Below are 17,485 nucleotides of genomic sequence, written 5' to 3'. Positions count from 1 at the left end.
TGTCTCAGCAGCAAATGTGGAGCCTCTGATGAGACTTCATAAGAGGAATCACCCTAGAGCTGGTCTAAGCTGACTCTCAAGCCGCTGTGACACTGATTAATAGACCCACTTTCTTCCAATATTAACACCATCTGTGGAATCCACACATGAAAGTGCCAGTAATCCTGTAGTGAAATACTCCAGCACTTGATGTTTGAACTAAATGGATTGCTGAGATGTTCGGAGCCAATTTTAATGAAATTATTTGCCATTTGGGCTGGAGAATATTTTTTGTTCCGAATGATTTTGATTCAAGCTCTTTTCTCCTGTGTGAGAAATTTGAATCAGTGGATAAAAAAGAGAAGAGCAAAATGAATTCCGGACGTAATCATATTTTATCCAATCATATAGATCATTTTTTTTAGCCTCTGCCCAGTGCTTCCCACAGCAACACACCTGAAATCTAGAGTTTGTTAGTTCAGTCAGCAATTCATGGTAAAAACAAAAGGCAATTTTTATTATTCAGAAATCTATTTTTTGCAGATGTTACAAGACAAAAGGATGTGTATTTTTCATGCTCAAAAAATCTTTTAAGGTTTATATGTTATGCTGCTCAGAAAAAGTAGAAGGTGCACTTGTTTAGTGTGTGGCTGGTCTGTGGCTAAATTCTCTATCCCTTCTCTTCACCACTGCACCCCACCCCAATATGCAGAGCAGCTGTTACTAACAAGACATAAGGCTAGACTTGGCTCATTTCACCATCCAAAATTAACGGCTAATTTGAATGACCAAAGGACATTCTGGAACGAGGCACGAGGTTAAAAGTTAGCTGAACAGGATCTTTGAAGCATGCATGCAAATATCCATCTTTAATCATGCTCTTCTTAGGTATACTCACAATTGCTTATCATTGGAAAATATTTTTAAAAATCTGAATTATTCAACAGAAATGATTTAACATATTTATAGCTCACATTGATTGCAATACACGTCTGTCAAATTGGATAACATAGTGTGAAGTGTACTTTCATATTAAATAGGGTTTCAAAGAATTTCTTAGAAAGTGTTATTTAGAGTGTTTAAGTACTATCTCTGATTAATTTGGAATATGGCCCAGAAATTTCCTCAGAGTTGATCTTGCTCCACTGCCACAACCTCTCCAGGAGAGTGGTGGAATCTCTGCTTGTGTGTAATCTGGGTTATCACTGCGCTTCTGGCAAACCACCAGAGGCTGAGGGGGAGCAGCTCTGAGGAAATTCACAGCCCCTAGCTAAGTCACAGAAGGGTTGAAATTGCATTGAGCTCTAAATGTGATGGATGCAGTAAAGCATTGAGCTGGTATTTGTTTGTCTGCTATTTTAATGAACATCTTAATTAAAACAGTGGACAGAGTAATTCCATGCAAGCATTGTAATGTTGTCTTTACTAATACTGAACAGTGTGATTTTCTATTCCTCCTCCTCTGCTAAAGCTGGGGCATAGCATCATAGGCAATGGGTAATCCTCCACTGCCTCAATTAATTAGCCATTGAACTTGGCAACAGCAACAAGGAGTGTGAGGAGCTTATATCATTGAGTTCTTTGTCACCAAACTTGGCCGATGCCGGGTGGTCCATCTGGTTTCATTCCTTATTGACTTTGTAGCGGTTTGATACAACTGATTGGCTTGCTAGGCCATTTCAGAGGGCATTTTAAGAGTCAACCACATTGCTGTGGGTCTGGAGTCACTTGTAGGCCAGACCAGGTAAGGACAGCAGATTTCCTTCCCTAAAGGACATTAGTGAAGCAGATGGATTTTTACAACAATCAACAATGGTTTCATGGCCATCATTAGACTAGCTTTTAATTCCAGATTTATTAATTGAGTTCAAATTCCACCTTCTGCTGTGGTGCGATTTGAACCCATGTCCCCAGAGCAATATCGCGGGTCTCTGGGTTACTCTGGGTTACTAGTCCAGTGACAATACCACTACGCCACCACCTCCCCTCTCACTTCTATGTTTCCCGACTCCTGGAAACCCCGTGAGGCAGCAGTTAAATTCAAATCAATTACACTGTGGAAGTCAGATTTAAATATGTTAATGAAGTTGTCCTGCCTCTCCAAGATGTCAGATTTTCAGAAGCTAGGGAGGAAGTTAAAGCATAGGACCTTAACGGTAGTAATATCTGGATTACACCCAGTGCGCGAGAGTAGAAATAGAATAGGGAGAATCAATGCATGGCTTGAGGCATGGTGCAAGAGGAAGGGCTTCGGATTCTTGGGACATTGGGACCAGTTCTGGACAGGAGGCACCTAGTCAAAAGGAACGGGTTGCACCTCAACAGGACTGGGACCAATGTCCTCATGGGGAGATTCATTAGTGTGGTTGGTGAGGGTTTAAACTAAATTGGCAGGGGGATGTCCACCAGAATATAGAAGAATAAGGTGAGAGTGTTAGGTGCTACTAGAGAAGGGAGTAGATGGTTAGATGGAAGCGGACTGAGAATGACTACAAGGAATGTAAAGACAGGATTACAATGCATTTGTGTAAATGCACAAAGTGTGGTGAATAAGGTTGGTGAACTACAAGCACAAATAGCAGTGTGGAAATATGATGTAGTGCAAATAACAGAAACATGGCTTAAAAATAGCGAGGACTGGGCACTTAATATACGACGATATAAAGTGTTCAGAAAAGATAGAGAAGGGAAAAAGGGATGTGGGGTGGCAGTATTGATAAGGGAACACTGCAGTGTTGGAAAGGGAGGATGTCCTTGAAGGGGTAAGGACAGAATTCATTTGGTTAGAGTTGAGAAGCAAAAAGGATATGATCACCCACTAGGGGTGTTCTATAGGCCTCCCAATCGTGATAGAGAAATAGAAGAGTAAATCTGCAGGGAAATCACAGAGCTGTACAAGAACTATAGAGTGGTGACAATGGGGAGGGTGTATGATGCATGTCAAGTAAATTCTGTAAGTGAGAACCAGGCCAAATACAATAAATTGAGGGGGGAGGTGGAGGAAATTTGGACTGGCAAAGAGAGAAAATGAGAACACTTTATATTGTCGTATATTAAGTGACCAGTCTTCGCCATTTTTAAGCCATGTTTCTGTTATTTGCATAGAATGGCAGTCAATGTAAAAAGGAACCCAAAAATATTCTACCGACGTAAATAGTAATTGGGTAGTAAGAGGTGGAGTGGGGCCTCTTAGGGACAAAGAGGCTGATATATGCCCAGAGGCGCAGGGAAAGGCCAATTTACTTAATGAGTACTTTGTATCAGTGTTCACTAAGGAAATGGAATCTGACAAAATATCAGTAGAAGCAGAGAGGGTAGAGAAGGGGGAGGTACTAAAAACGCTGGCTATGCTTAGGGTAGATAAATCACCTGGTCCAAATGGCTTGAATCCCAGGTTACTAAAGGATGGAGATAGCGGAAGGGCTTTCCAACATCTTCCAATCTTCCCTGGATACAGGGGAGGTGCCAGAGGATTGGAGAGTGGCAAATGTATTCAAGATTGGATATAAGGACAGTCCTAGCAACTGCAGGCCAGTTAGTTTAACAGCAGTGGTGGGTAATGTTTTAGAAACAATAATCAGGGGGAAGAAATCAACACACACTTGGAGAGGTTTGAGTTAATTAAGGATAGCCAGCATGGATTTGTAAAAGGCAGATCACGCTTGACTAATCTAGTTGAATTTTTTGATGAAGCAACAGAGAAGGTAGATGAAGGGAATGCGGTGGATGTTGTTTATATGGATTTTAAGAAAGTGTTTGATTAGGTACCACATAAAAGGATGGTTAACAAAATTGAGGCTGATGGAATAGGAGGGTCACTGACAGCTTAGATAAAATATTGGCTTAAGGACAGAAAGCAGCAAGTCGTGGTAAATGGTTCTTTTTCAGACTGGAGGATGGTAGACAGCGGTTTTCCCCAAAGGTCAGTGCTGGTTCCGCTGCTTTTTTTGCTATATGTAAATGACTTGGAACTTGGAATACAAAGTAGTATCTCAGAATTTGCCGATGACACCAAACTTGGAAGTGATTTGGAAGCAAACAGTGAGGATGATACGAATCACCTGCAACAGGATATAGATAAGCTAGCAGAATGGGCAGAAAGGTGGCAGAAGGAATTTAACACTGATAAGTGTGAGGTGACACATTTTAGCAGAAGCAATATGGAGAGGTGATACAAACTTAATGGCACAGTTCTAAAGAGTGTGCAGGAACAGAGGAACCTGGGGGTGCATGTGCATTGATCTTTGAAGGTCATAGAGTCATACAGCACAGAAACAGGCCCTTCAGCCCATCGTATCTGTGCTGGCCGTCAAGCACCTAACTATTCTGATCCCATTTTCCAGCACTTGGCCCGTAGCCTTGTATGCTATGGCGTTTCAAGTGCTCATCTAAATACTTCTTAAATGTTGTGAGGGTTCCTGCCTCTACCACCACTTCAGGCAGTGTGTTCCAGATTCCAACCACCCTCTGGGTGAAAATTTTTTTTCCTCAAATCCCCTCTAAACCTCCTGCACCGTACCTTAAATATATGCCCCCGGTTATTGACCCCTCCGCTAAGGGAAAAAGTTTCTTCCTATCTAACCAGTCAATGCCCCTCATAATTTTGTATACCTCAATCATATCTCCCTTCAACCTTCTCTGCTCTAAGGAAAACAACCCTAGCCTTTTCAGTCTCTCTTCATAGCTGAAATGCTCCAGCCCAGGCAACAGCCTGATGAATCTCCTCTCCAGTGCAATCACATCCTTCCTATAGTGTGGTGCCCAGAACTATACACAGTACTCCAGCTGTGGCCTAACTAGCGTTTTATACAGCTCCATCATAACCTCCCTGCTCTTATATTCTATGCTTCGGCTAATAAAGGCAAGTATCCCATATGCTTTCCTAACCACCTTATCTACCTGTGCTATTGCCTTCAGTGATCTATGGACAAGTACACCAAGGTCCCTCTGACCCTCTGTACTTCCTAGAGTCCTACCATCCTTTGTATATTCCCTTGCCTTGTTAGTCCTCCCAAAATGCATCACCTCACACTTCTCAGGATTAAATTCCATTTGCAACAGCTCTGTCCATCTTACCAGTCCATCTATATCATCCTGTAATCTAAGGCTTTCCTCCTCACTATTTACGACACCACCAATTTTCATGTCATCTGCGAACTTACTGATCATATCTCCTAAGGTGGCAGAACATATCGAGAGAGTGGTTCGTAAAGCATATGGGATTTTGGGCTTCATAAATAGAAGCATTGAATACAAAAGCAGGGAAGTTATGCTAAACCTTTATAAGGCTCTGGTTAGGCCCTGACTGGAGGATTGCGCCCAGATCTGGTCACCACACTTTAGGAAAGATGTGAGGGTCCTTGAAAGGGTGCAGAGGAGATTTACCAGGTTCCAGGGATGGGAGATTTTAGTTACAAGGTTAGGTTGGGAAAACTGGAGTTGTTCTCCTTAGAACAAAGGAGATTGAGGGGAGGTTTAATAGAAATGTACAAGATTATGACAGGCTTAGATAAGTTAAACAAGGAAAACTGTTCCCATTGATTAATGATACAAGGGCTAGGGGACACAAATTGAAAGTTTTGGCAAGAGTTGTGGGGGAAGATGAGGAAGAAATTTTTTATGCAGCAGGTGGTAATGACCTGAAACTCACTGCCCACAAGGGTGGTGGAAGCGGAGACAATCAATGACTTCAAGAGGAAATTGAATGGCCACTTGAAGGAAACAGACTTGCAGGGCTGCGGGGATCAAGCAGGAGAGTGGGAATGACTGCATAGCTCCGTGGAGAGCTCGCATGGACTCAATGGGCCAAAGGCCTCCTTCTGTGCCGTAACTGACTCTATGACTCCATGTGACACTCGCACTGCACACTACCTGAGTGTCAAAAACGTGCCTGGTTTGCGGTCCCACTTCACATCTTTTAGTGTTTAACCCCTTCTGACCTCCTTCTGCCTGTGGGGGAGGAGGTGTGGGGGTAATATTGAGGCCAAAGTATCTTACAGCACAGAAAGAGGCCATTTGGCCCATTGTACCTGTGCCAGCTCTTTGAAAGAGCTATCCAATCAGTCCCACTTTCCCACTCTTTTCCTATAGCCCTACAAATTGTTCCTTTTCAGGTTTATGTACAATTCCCTCACCTATTCCTGCTCATAGATAAGCAAGTAGAAAATGGTATAATGGACTTTGCAGAGAATTGAGCTGCCCTATATATGCCCATTCTCCTCCCTTACCAGCATAAGCTGTCATTGACATAGATTTCTATCTGCACCAAGGTATGAAATACTTTGGCCCCAAAATTTGTTAATATCCAAAAGCGGGCACAATTCTGATGGTGGGCAACAATGTTGCATCGCAGCAGAGAGGCTTGAGAACTATCCTAAATTCGTCCTCGAGCCTCATCATAGTAATTCACGCAGTTTGCCTCTCAGCGCCATAATGATTTCCCACAGTACCAAGACACAGAGGTAAATTTGGGAGGTAGGAAGTGATTGGCGGGGCAGGGGGGTTGGTAAGAGTGGGCTGGCAGCAGCCACTGTTATTTTATGGAGCCAAGAGGAGCACTCCTGCTTTTTCTGACTTCAAAAAAAGAGACATTTTGGTGTCTTTATTTTATGTGACATCCAGTGCATATTTTAAACACTGCTGGTGAGGCTGTCCAAGCTTTGGAAATATTAGTTGGAGTGTGCGAAGTGCAATCGACTGACTGGAGCAAAATATTTTCATAATCCTGGTTTGAAATAGATTCAGGAGCCTCATTTCAATATAGAAATAAGGCTTGTGTTCATTTTAGATGGCGACTAGAGCTGCCTAACAAAAGGCCCCAACCAATTTACCAGTGGCCCGAATGCTTATGCAGATTGACATTCTGCTCTGGTGAATTGGTTATCATTGTGCTCACTTTAAGTCAATAAAATGGGCGCAACGTTGCCTAAATTGGGCAAAAGAACGCTACTTCATCTGGACTTAATATCATATGTGTAGCTGGATGAAACAATCTGCTTTACTAATCTATTCATTATGGATACAACTCCACCATCTGGAGCTCCTATTGGGAAACAGCCCCTGCAGGTGAAAAGTCATACTCCTTCCTGAGATGTGCTACCTGTGAGTAGCATTCATCAGTGGGAATTCCAGATCATCTATCATATGTTACCATTAACAATGTGTACATCTAAATCACATATCATAATGTCACATAGATTCCTGTTTCAATTCATTTTCATACTTTCAAAATGGTGCACAATACCTGAAATGTTCTGGTCCATTGTTATCACTAAGTGTTATAATGCATCAATATCCAGTACATGATTCTTTACTGATAATATAGATCTTCTAATAGGTTCACCAGCATGCCTATTGTTTTCGTCATTCCTCCCTACTCTATCTGGACTGAAACTCTGGTGAGAGAGGACATTGCTCCTTTAACTAGGCTTTTGCATTTTCATTGCTGATATGTTACTGAAAGTGATGCTACTACAGCAATTGAACATGGTAATTTTTTTTCATATTTACTGAGGCCCATTTTACCTTACTTTGCTTCTAAGAAGTTCTGATTTCTACTGTTTGCTGATTATTTTCCAGGTAGTAGTTCACATCACTGATGAAAATGACTGTACTCCAGAGTTCCTGCATTCAATCTACAGTCGTGACAACATTCCTGAAAACGTTCCCATTGGTATCTCTTTATTGCAAGGTTGTACATATGCTTCTCTTTAAAACAAAAATGCTAGAATATTAGTGTGCATACTGCTTCCTGCTATGGAGTATCTGACATTTTCCCTACCATACAATCAGCTTGGCACAGATGGTAGTGTCAACTTTCCCCACTCTTGCTTCTAATTTAGAATACTGTTGAGTCAAACTCCTCCAGGATTTGAATGCACAATCTAGACTGATAATCCAATGAGCGCTAAGGGCATGCTATATTGTTGAAGTTAATGTCCTTCAAATAAGATGTGAAACCAAGGACCATCTGTCTGTTCCAGTGAATATTAAAGCTCTAATAGAAGTATTTGATGATGAGCCTAGAGTTCTTATGGTGTCCCCAAGTAATACCAGTTAAAAACAGATTGCATGTCATTGCTTGTGGGATCTTGCTGTGTGAAAAGTGGCTGCTACATTTGCCTACACAATAATGTGTCACCACACTTGAAAGTATTTCATTGTATGGGAAGTGCTAAAGGATATAATAAAGGATTGTATAAATGCAAATCCTTCATGCACTTCTGGAATTAAATTGCTTCAGATTATCCTCAATTTGGTCTTTCTCCTATTCCATTTGTGAATTTTGTAATCATAAAGCGATATTGGTGCTGTGAAATAGAACAGTTTCTCTTCTCAGGCATCCTGTGCCAGCATAAATCACTCCTAGGTCAGGCTTGGTTAAATGCAGGGTCAAGCTTCCTTCACTCTGTCCTAACAGTATGACTCACACCCAATATTGGTGCTTTCAATTTTCTATACCAGCCATTCATCATCTTTTTGAGTGATCAACAATTTAATGTTAATTTCTGTTAAATTAGGGTCAGCTTTAAGCTGTGGAATGCTGCCCACTAGGAACTTGCTTGAAGTTGTACAAACTTGTTTCAGAAAGCAGATAGCCAACATTCATTTCTGGGCTTCCAAATTTGTTTTGTGTGTTGACTGCTATAAACTTATCTAGGATGAAGAAAATTGATGATGTTTTAATCAATTAGGATAAACAGAAAAAAACACATTAATCTAGTTGTTCTGTACAGTGAAAAGATCTGTTGGTATATTTTAACACCTCGGATTGGTGACTAGCTCTCAATATTTTTGATATCTGCTGTATATATGAAGCTAAAGAAAATTTATACGCTCCAATGCTCTCCTCATTGAATGAGCAAGCTACTCAGTAGCAAATTAATCTGCACAATGACCTTATGTAAATGTAGTCTGTGTAAAGGTCACTCACAATTCTTCCATTTCAGAAGTGTTAAGATATATCTTCCATTGGAATTATCAACCATGCTTCCATCTGCTTTTGGGGCATCATGTCAGAACGTGCCTGTTTTACTAGGATGTAATCCACCTTTTGTCCCTGTGACATTCAATTTACTGGAATTATTGTCAGCTTTGTACCGCATAAAGCCAGTTAAAGATGAAATTATATTTTCCTTGGTATAGTTAGATGGTTTCTGGTTGGACAACACCTAGAGTGTTGCATGCATTTCTGGTCACCACACTTTTGGAAGGACGTAAGGTTGCAAAGATTTACTAGAATGGTTCCATGGATGAGAGATTTTAACTACAGGGTTAGGTTAGAGAAGCTGGGGTTGTTCTCCCTGGAGCAAAAGAGATTGAGGAGAGATTTGATAGAGGCGTACAAGATTATGACAGGTATAGATAAGGTAGACAAAGAAAAGATGATTTCATTAGATGATCATACATAGACTAGGGAACACCGATTTAAGGTTTTGGGCAAGAGATGCAGCGAGGGATATGAGGAAGAACTTTTTTATGAGTGTTAATGACCTGGTAATGCCTGCGAGGGTGGGTGGAAGCAAAGACAATTAATGATTTCAAAAGGAAATTGGATGGACACTTGAATGTGTTACGACTAGGTGAGAAAGAGGTCTAGGGATTCCCTCTCAGCCTTCCCCTGGTCTTACCGTAACAGGGTTTAATTTTAAACACACCGTGTTTTTAGCTGCCCCTTGGTGAATCCTTGTTCACAGCTTTCCAATTGTAAGGCAAAGAAACCAGCCAAACAGGTTTTCTTAGGTCTAAAGAAGAAAGGTTGAACTTTATTAAACTTAAACTCTAATTTGGTTAACGCCTACGGATACACAACGCACCCATGCTAGCACGCATACGCGATACACACATGCAGATAGAGACAGAAAAGTGCAGAAGAAATAAAGTGGAAAAGTTTGAGGCAATATCTGAAGATGGTTTTGGTTACTGTTTTTCGAGCTCGCTGTAGAGTCCTTAATTGTAGTAGGTTTTGCTTTTCGTTGGGGCCCAGTATTCTTCTTAAACCTTGTTCGATGTTGGAGACTTTTCTCTCTTGAGGTTCATGTGTCTTCAGTGGGTCCAGAGGCTTGTGAGAAAGAGTTGGGAGCAGACAGGAGAGGTCTTCTCAGTCAAGGAGCAAACAGTCTCTTTGAGTTCAAACTGTCTGTACAATTCAAAAAACTCCCCAAGTTGGCCAGCAGGTTAGTCATGTGACCAACTAGTGTGACCACTTCTGTGTTTGTGAATTCTCTTGTCCTAGCAGACCCTGGAATGTCTCCTCTTACACACAATACCTGGTGATCAAAGTCCATTTTAGGATGAGTGGATAAGGGAAGTAACATCTCTTGTCCCTATTAGTGTCTGGCAGCCCTTGTTACAGGCCTTCTCTTCTTCCCAGCAACAACTTGAAATTTAATGTCCATATGGCGAAATTTATATGCCTCATTCTTAGCAGGTAGGGGCCCAGCATGACAAGGGAAAGAAACCTGCAGGGCTACAGGAATACAGCGGGGGAAAGGTTCTGATTGGATTGCTCTACAGAGAGCTGGCATGGACTCGAGGGGACAAATGGCCTCCTCCTTTGCCGTATTGACTCTATGACTTCTGTTGCTTCATCTCACGGAAACACAACATTACTGAGTGGGCTCCAGTCATTAAAGGAAGACTTTTAGATTGATCTAACCTATAAGCTGTTGCATGCACTCCTCGTGCAGAAAACATATACCACCAAAAATATTAGGCAAACTAAATACTTGCTCCATAGTCACCAAGAGGACCATCCCAATGCAAGCTCCTCTGCTACAACAGATGCACAATTTCCCAGACTACATTGTGCCTGTAGTGCACAAACAACATTTGGCATTGAGACAAATTTTAGCAAACAATTTCTAATGTGTATAAATTGCAAGAGCTTCCAAGTTGCAGTGTTATGATGTATTCTTTTCTTAGAAACACAGTGAAAACCTCAGTCATAATTGGGAGAAAACAGATACCACAAGGATATATTTGCCCAGTTCATTGCTAATCTTAAAGTTTAAACTGTAGAATTGTTAGTGTATAAATGGTGATTTAAAACAAAAGCCATTCTTGAGATTGAAACACTTGAAAATACACAAGGGGTGCATCAAATAGGCCAATATTAAATTGATTCAGAATTGTATGAATAGTTGTAGTTTAATTAAATAATTTAAAAGATTTTCTGAGTTAAGACAACAATAATTAAAGCTAATGATTTCGATCTCGTCCAATCATTTCCCCCTGGAGGAAAGTGACTGCACAATTGGACTAGATTTGAAACAATAGTGCAGATTGTGAAGCAAATGTACCCAGGGTGTGTTTAAAATATTATGGCAAATACTGGATCCAGTCCTAACAGGAGCTGAGTGGAGCCTGGAGCAGGTTTTATTAGTGAGGAATGCTGGAGGTGCTTGTGGAATAAGCCTGCTGTTCAAATCTCATCCAAACTCTTTACTTAGACCTCCAGCTCCAGCTTCCTTGTTGTCTCTGCTGTGTTTTTAATGTTGACACATCTGCAAGGCCTGAACATTATTTGTGTGTAAGATTAAGGCTTTCATATCCATCAACAAAGAACAAAGCATTGGCTTTTTATTGCTGCCATCTTGTCAAAGGCAGAATGAAGTGAGTTTTCCTAATATGGGGAAAAAGCTGGCAATGCATCTAATGACAGGAGTTTCTCCTTTGATTATTTTCAGGTCACTTTTGATCTAGAAATGTCAACATTGACTCAATTGGTTGTGCCTCACTCATTTATAAAGAAATGAAATTTGAGCTTTATAAAAAGGAGATTCTAGCAAAGTGCATTTAATTAAACCTCCTTGCTACCTTAAAAGGAATATTTAATGAAAGATTACTCATGTCATGACAGAAATATGAGATTGTTCAAAGTAAACCACCTCTGCAGGAGAGAAGTAGCAGAAGGATTTGACAGCGGTATACACACCAACTAACTTTGTTTAATGAGCTGATGTTCCAAGTTTGCTAAAGTATTTCCTTGGAGTTTGAACCTTCCAAACAGCTTGTCAAGGCATATCAGATTCCAATTTAATGTGCATTTACTTCTGCTGTTAAACAGTAGGTTTGGTGCCAGCACCATGCTGATATTGGTGTGTATTCTGACCAAATTTGTAATAAAATCCTGTTGAATCCAAAATCTGAACATCCATAGTACTCCATTGAATCTTTTTTAGGTAGCTGGCTTGACAGTGGAATAGCACTGAGTTAGTGAATATGTACTGGTTCTCCTAGTTTTGAAAGAAACTGATGTGCCTCTGCTGCAGACAAGTATAATGTTGCCTATGTGAATGAGGCAGCATTGGCTTTTACAAATTAAAATATGTTCTCTTTATTTTCTGCCATTTTTGAGTTGATTGCTTGCTGGGATTGATTCCAGGGGCACTGAAAGCTCTCCATTAACTCGCCTAAGTGCCTATTCTTTATACATGAGCCGAAGCAGTGAATATTGGCAGATTATCTGACGGACAAGCATCCTATTTTCATCCAGTACTGCCACACTGCCAACAGGGGCCACTGGATAGTGATCGGGGTGGGAGTGTGCATGGGGGTGTGTGGTAGGGAACCAGGCCAATTTATCAGCTTCCCCGCTCCTTCCCACTTCTGCTCCCTGCTCCCTCCCACTTCTGGTCCCCACTCCCTCCTGTGATCGCCGCCTTTCTGCCCCCACATGTGGGAGGCGGGGGAGAGAGAGAGTGGCAAGATAGGCCGGGGAGGGAGACTGTGAGTGGGATGGAGCAGGAAGCAGAAGTGGGAGGGAACGGGGAGCAGAGGCAGAGCAGAGTGGATGAAGCAGCAAGGCCGGGATCAAGTGACCCACAGGTGGTAGGGTGGTAGTTATGTTACTGGAATAGTAACCCAGAGGCCTGGACTAATGATCCAAGGAATGTGATCTCACTACGGCACTTTGGGAATTTGAGTTCAGTTTAAAAGAACAAAACGATTTCTGACAACGCAGCCCTGCGCCGACATCATCAGAGTGCTCCCAGCTTCGCACATGCACAGAACAGACTCTTGCTGTCAGTATGGTGCTGTGAATGTGCAGCCCCCAGCTTGCCAGGCCTAATTTGTGCATGTGCATGAAAACGTCATCACGTGCAGCAACGTCTTATCGCCACTCGTTCTCCGCCTCGCCACTTCTGCCCCCTCGGCCGCTCACTCCCCACTTCACCTCCCCACCTACCTGTGGGCCACTCACTCCCAGCCTCGCCACTTCTTCCCCTCTGCTCTGCCTCTGCTTCCCCACTCCTTCCCACTTCTGCTCCCTGCTCCCTCCCGCTTCTGCTCCCCGCTCCCTCCCACTTCTGGTCCCCACTCCCTCCCACTTCTGGTCCCCACTCCCTCCTGCGATCGTCACCTTTCTACCCCCGCATGTGGGAGGCAGGGGAGAGAGAGAGTGACAAGATAGGCAGGGGAGGGAGACTGTGAGGGGGACGGAGCGGGAAGCAGAATTGTGAGGGAGCGGGGAGCAGAGGCAGAGTAGAGGAGATGAAGCAGTGAGGCCAGGAGCAAGTGGCCCACAGGTGAGGGGGAGGTGAAGCGGGAGTGAGTAGCCGAGGGGGGAGAAGTGGCGAGGTGTGGAGCAAGCGGCGAGCAGATGGGCGCGGGAGGCAGGCGCGAAGAGAAGCGCGATGGCAGGGGAGAGTGGAGTACTGTTGGGGGTGGGATGGAGGCGGCGATCACAGCCACTGTGGGCATTTGGGTTTCATTTCTTTTTGTTTTTGTGATAAATTGAGCAGTGCCATCTTTACTACTGGCAGCTGTCAAAAAAGTCGCAGACAGTGACATTTCAGTGCATGAGGCTGCATTTGTGCGTGTGCAAATACTGTGCCACCTAGTGGTTGCATTGTCAGCAAACGCAGCCTTAAACAAAAATACGAATAACAAATTGGTATCAGTAAAAGTGACCGTGAAGCTGCCGGATTGTCATAAAAACCAAACTATTTCATTAATATCCTTTAGAGAAGGAAACCGGTTGCCCTTACCTGGTCTCACCTATATGTAGCTCCAACAGTAACAACCTACATTTATGTAGCACCTTTTATGTAGTAAAACATCCAAAAGCACTTCACTGGTTCATCACCAGATAAAATTTGGCACTGAGCTACATAAGGAGATATTAGGACAGATTACCAAAAGCCTGGTTAAAGTGGTAGGTTATGAAGAGCATCTTAAAGGAGGAGAGAGAGGTGATGAGGTGGAGAGGTTTAGGAAGGCACAGATGCCAATTGTGGCACAATTGAAATTGGGGATGTGCAAAAGGCTACAAATGGGGAAGTGCAGAGATCTCGGAGGGTTGTCGGGCTAGTGGAGGTTATAGTGATAGGCAGGGGTGGGGCCATGGAAAGAACTGAAAACATGGATGAGAATTTAAGAAGTGAACTGTTGGTGGATCGGGAGCCAATATAAATCAGTGAGCACAAAGGTGATGGGTGAACGGAACTTGGTGTGAGTTAGGATACAAGCAGGAGAGTTTTGGATGAATTCAAGTTTACGGAGGGTGCAAGATGGGAGATTGGCTATGAGAACATTGTAATAGTCAAACCACTGACCACCTCCAGGCGCGTATCCATTGTCTCTCGAGATAAGGAGGCCCAAAAGAAGAGAAGAAGATATAACAAAGGCATGAATGACAGTTTCCACAATAGGTGAACTGAGGCGGGGCAGAACAGGTAATGTATAGTGGTGAACGTAGGCTGCCTTGGGGAATGGAACCTATATGGGCTTGGAAGCTCAACTCAGGATCATTGAATTTTTCGAGGTGGTAACTAGATGCGTAGATGAGGGTAAAGCAGTTGATGTAGTCTACATGGACTTCGGTAAGGCTTTTGATAAGGTCCCGCATGGGAGATTGGTTAAGAAAGTAAAAGCCCATGGGATCCAGGGTAATTTGGCAAATTGGATTCAAAATTGGCTTAGTGGAAGGAGGCAGAGGGTGATGGTGGAGGGTTGTTTTTGTGAATGGAGGCCTGTGACCAGTGGGGTACCGCAAGGATCGGTGCTGGGACCCTTACTGTTTGTAGTGTACATTAATCATTTAGAAGTGAATATAGGAGGTATGATCAGTAAGTTCGCAGATGACATGAAAATTGGTGGTGTCGTAAATAGTGAGGAGGAACGCCTTAAACTACAGGACGATATAGATGGGCTGGTAAGATGGGCGGAGCAGCGGCAAACGGAGTTTAATCCTGAGAAGTATGAGGAGATGCACTTTGGGAGGTCTAACAATGGAATATACATTGGATGGTCAGACCCTAGGGAGTACAGAGGGTCAGAAGGACCTTGGGGTGCTTGTCCATAGATCACTGAAGGCAGCAGCACAGGTAGATAAGTTACAAAGCCCGTGTGAGCACTGATTAAAATTGAGCATCGGGAGGGGGACTGATGAGATTTGCCAATGAGGATTGCCCTGGAGTTTCCAGGAATTAAGAGTACGCTTCCAGTGCAGCGCTGTGAATAAAACCTGGGAGAAAAATCACTGGGCCAAGAAGCAAAAAGGCATATGGGATACTTGCCTTTATTAGCCGAGGCATAGAATATAAGAGCAGGGAGGTTATGATAGAGCTGTATAAAACGCTAGTTAGGCCACAGCTGGTGTACTGTGTACAGTTCTGGTGACCACACTATAGGAAGGATGTGATTGCAATGGAGAGGGTGCAGAAGAGATTCACCAGCATGTTGCCTGGGCTGGAGCATTTCCGCTATGAAGAGAGACTGGATAGGCTGGGGTTGTTTTCCTTGGAGCAGAGAAGGCTGAGGGGGGACATGATTGAGGTATACAAAATTATGAGGGGCATAGATAGGAAGAAACTTTTTCCCTTAGTGGAGAGGTCAATAACTAGGGGGCGTAGATTTAAGGTAAGGGGCAGGAGGTTTAGAGGGGAGTTGAGGAGAAATTTTTTCACCCAGAGGGTAGTTGGAATCTGGAGCACACTGCCTGAAGAGGTGGTAGAGACAGGAACACTCACGACATTCAAGAAGTATTTATATGAACACTTGAAACGCCAAAACATACAAGGCTACGGGCCAAGTGCAGGGAAATGGGATTAGTTAGGACGGGTGCTTGATGGTCGGTGCAGGTGCGTTGGGCCGAAGGGCCTGTTTCTGTGCTGTAAAACTCTATGACTCTAGGATCAAATAGGACGCTAAGGTTGCAGACAGTCTGGCTTGGCCTCAGACTGTGGCCAGGAAGAGTGTTGGCATCAGTGGTTATGGTACAGAATTTGTGGCAGGGACCGAAGACAATGATTCGGCCTTCCTAATATTTAGTTGGAGGTTATTTATGCTCATCCAGGACTGCATGTCAGACAAGCAGTGTGACAAATCAGAGGCAGTAGAGGAATCAATTGAGATGGTGGAGAGGTAAACCTAGGACCAGACCCACAACAATGTGTTTGACTCTCCTCCACAGTTTGAAGTGGCCTAGCAAGACACTCAGTGTATAAAACCTCTACGGAAACTATGGATGGGAAACAAATGCCAGAGTTACATCCCCGAGAATGAGAAAAAAATTCCCTGTCCTTATTTAGGGCGCTGAAGCCAATTAGGGCACCACTACCACCACCTGAGCTTAAATTAGCTAATTTAGGCACAGGTTGAGGATCAAACCATCGTGAACTCATAAACATGTTTTTGCTCATTTAAATTTAAGCAGAACTCTGTTGTACTGAAAATGCGATTTATGGCCAGAAAAGGTTTCCACCATCAATAATCTGCTGTCACTAACATCAAGAAAATCCTGCTTTTTTACCAACAAAGAAAGACTTGGTATATGTACATATATATTAAATGCAAATTAGCACTGTTAAAAAGTTGGCAATATTCCTGTAACTTGCTAGTCTCTTTTTAGCTGTTCTTCCTCATCACAGCGTTAACAATGGTTGCTTTGATGTATTTTGATGGCAGAAGATGAGCTAACAAACCTTTTGCCAAAGGCTTGTGCTGAAGCAAACTAGACTGTTAAATAAATTAAATGAGTGAAGGGATGAACATTCTCCGCTTTCTGTTCATTATAAAGGGACTCATATTAAATGTGTTTGGGCAATCTCATCCCAAGTCCCAACGGGCACAGGTCCACAGCACTCATACATAAAACATACTGATACATTCTTGTAATATTCAGAAAGCCAAAAAGTAACAGAGCTAGAAATTTAAACAGGCTGAACGACAAATGATTAAAAGATGTGGTTTTGAGATTATCTGTATCCATAATTTCCAAGTGCAATAATTGTTGGATGTTCATGATGGCAGTAAAGATTGTCTGGAGATATAAAAGTTACTTCACATAAAGCCATGAGTTGTTAAAGTTTCTTCAGTGCTTTTGATAACCTACACTATGAGCTATAGTAAAATTGATACTGTAATAATAGACAAATTACTTGTTTTCACTCCACGTTTCTGCCTTTTCTCTGAGTTTGAGCTGATCTGCCAAAATTGCAGTGAGAGATCAAGAAAACCCATGGGAAATTCTACCCAAATATGGAATTTATCAAATGCATAT

At 42.6% G+C, this 17,485-nt stretch overlaps 1 protein-coding gene across 2 annotated transcripts in view; it reads left to right on the top strand.

Moving 5' to 3' along the window:
* The window catches only part of si:dkey-22o22.2 (neural-cadherin), a 295,092-nt gene that overhangs the window by 137,928 nt on the left and 139,679 nt on the right, over nucleotides 1–17,485 (top strand). For both annotated transcript variants that reach the window (XM_068031572.1, XM_068031571.1), the window contains exon 5: nucleotides 7,558–7,669. In XM_068031572.1, the coding sequence (XP_067887673.1) occupies nucleotides 7,558–7,669 (112 nt within the window). The remainder of the gene's footprint in view (nucleotides 1–7,557; nucleotides 7,670–17,485) is intronic.

Source organism: Heterodontus francisci, chromosome 5 (genome assembly GCF_036365525.1).
Source record: "Heterodontus francisci isolate sHetFra1 chromosome 5, sHetFra1.hap1, whole genome shotgun sequence".
Lineage (NCBI taxonomy): Eukaryota > Metazoa > Chordata > Chondrichthyes > Heterodontiformes > Heterodontidae > Heterodontus > Heterodontus francisci.
The sequence above is the reverse complement of the archived record's forward strand: the minus strand, read 5'-3'. Positions and strand labels throughout refer to the sequence as shown.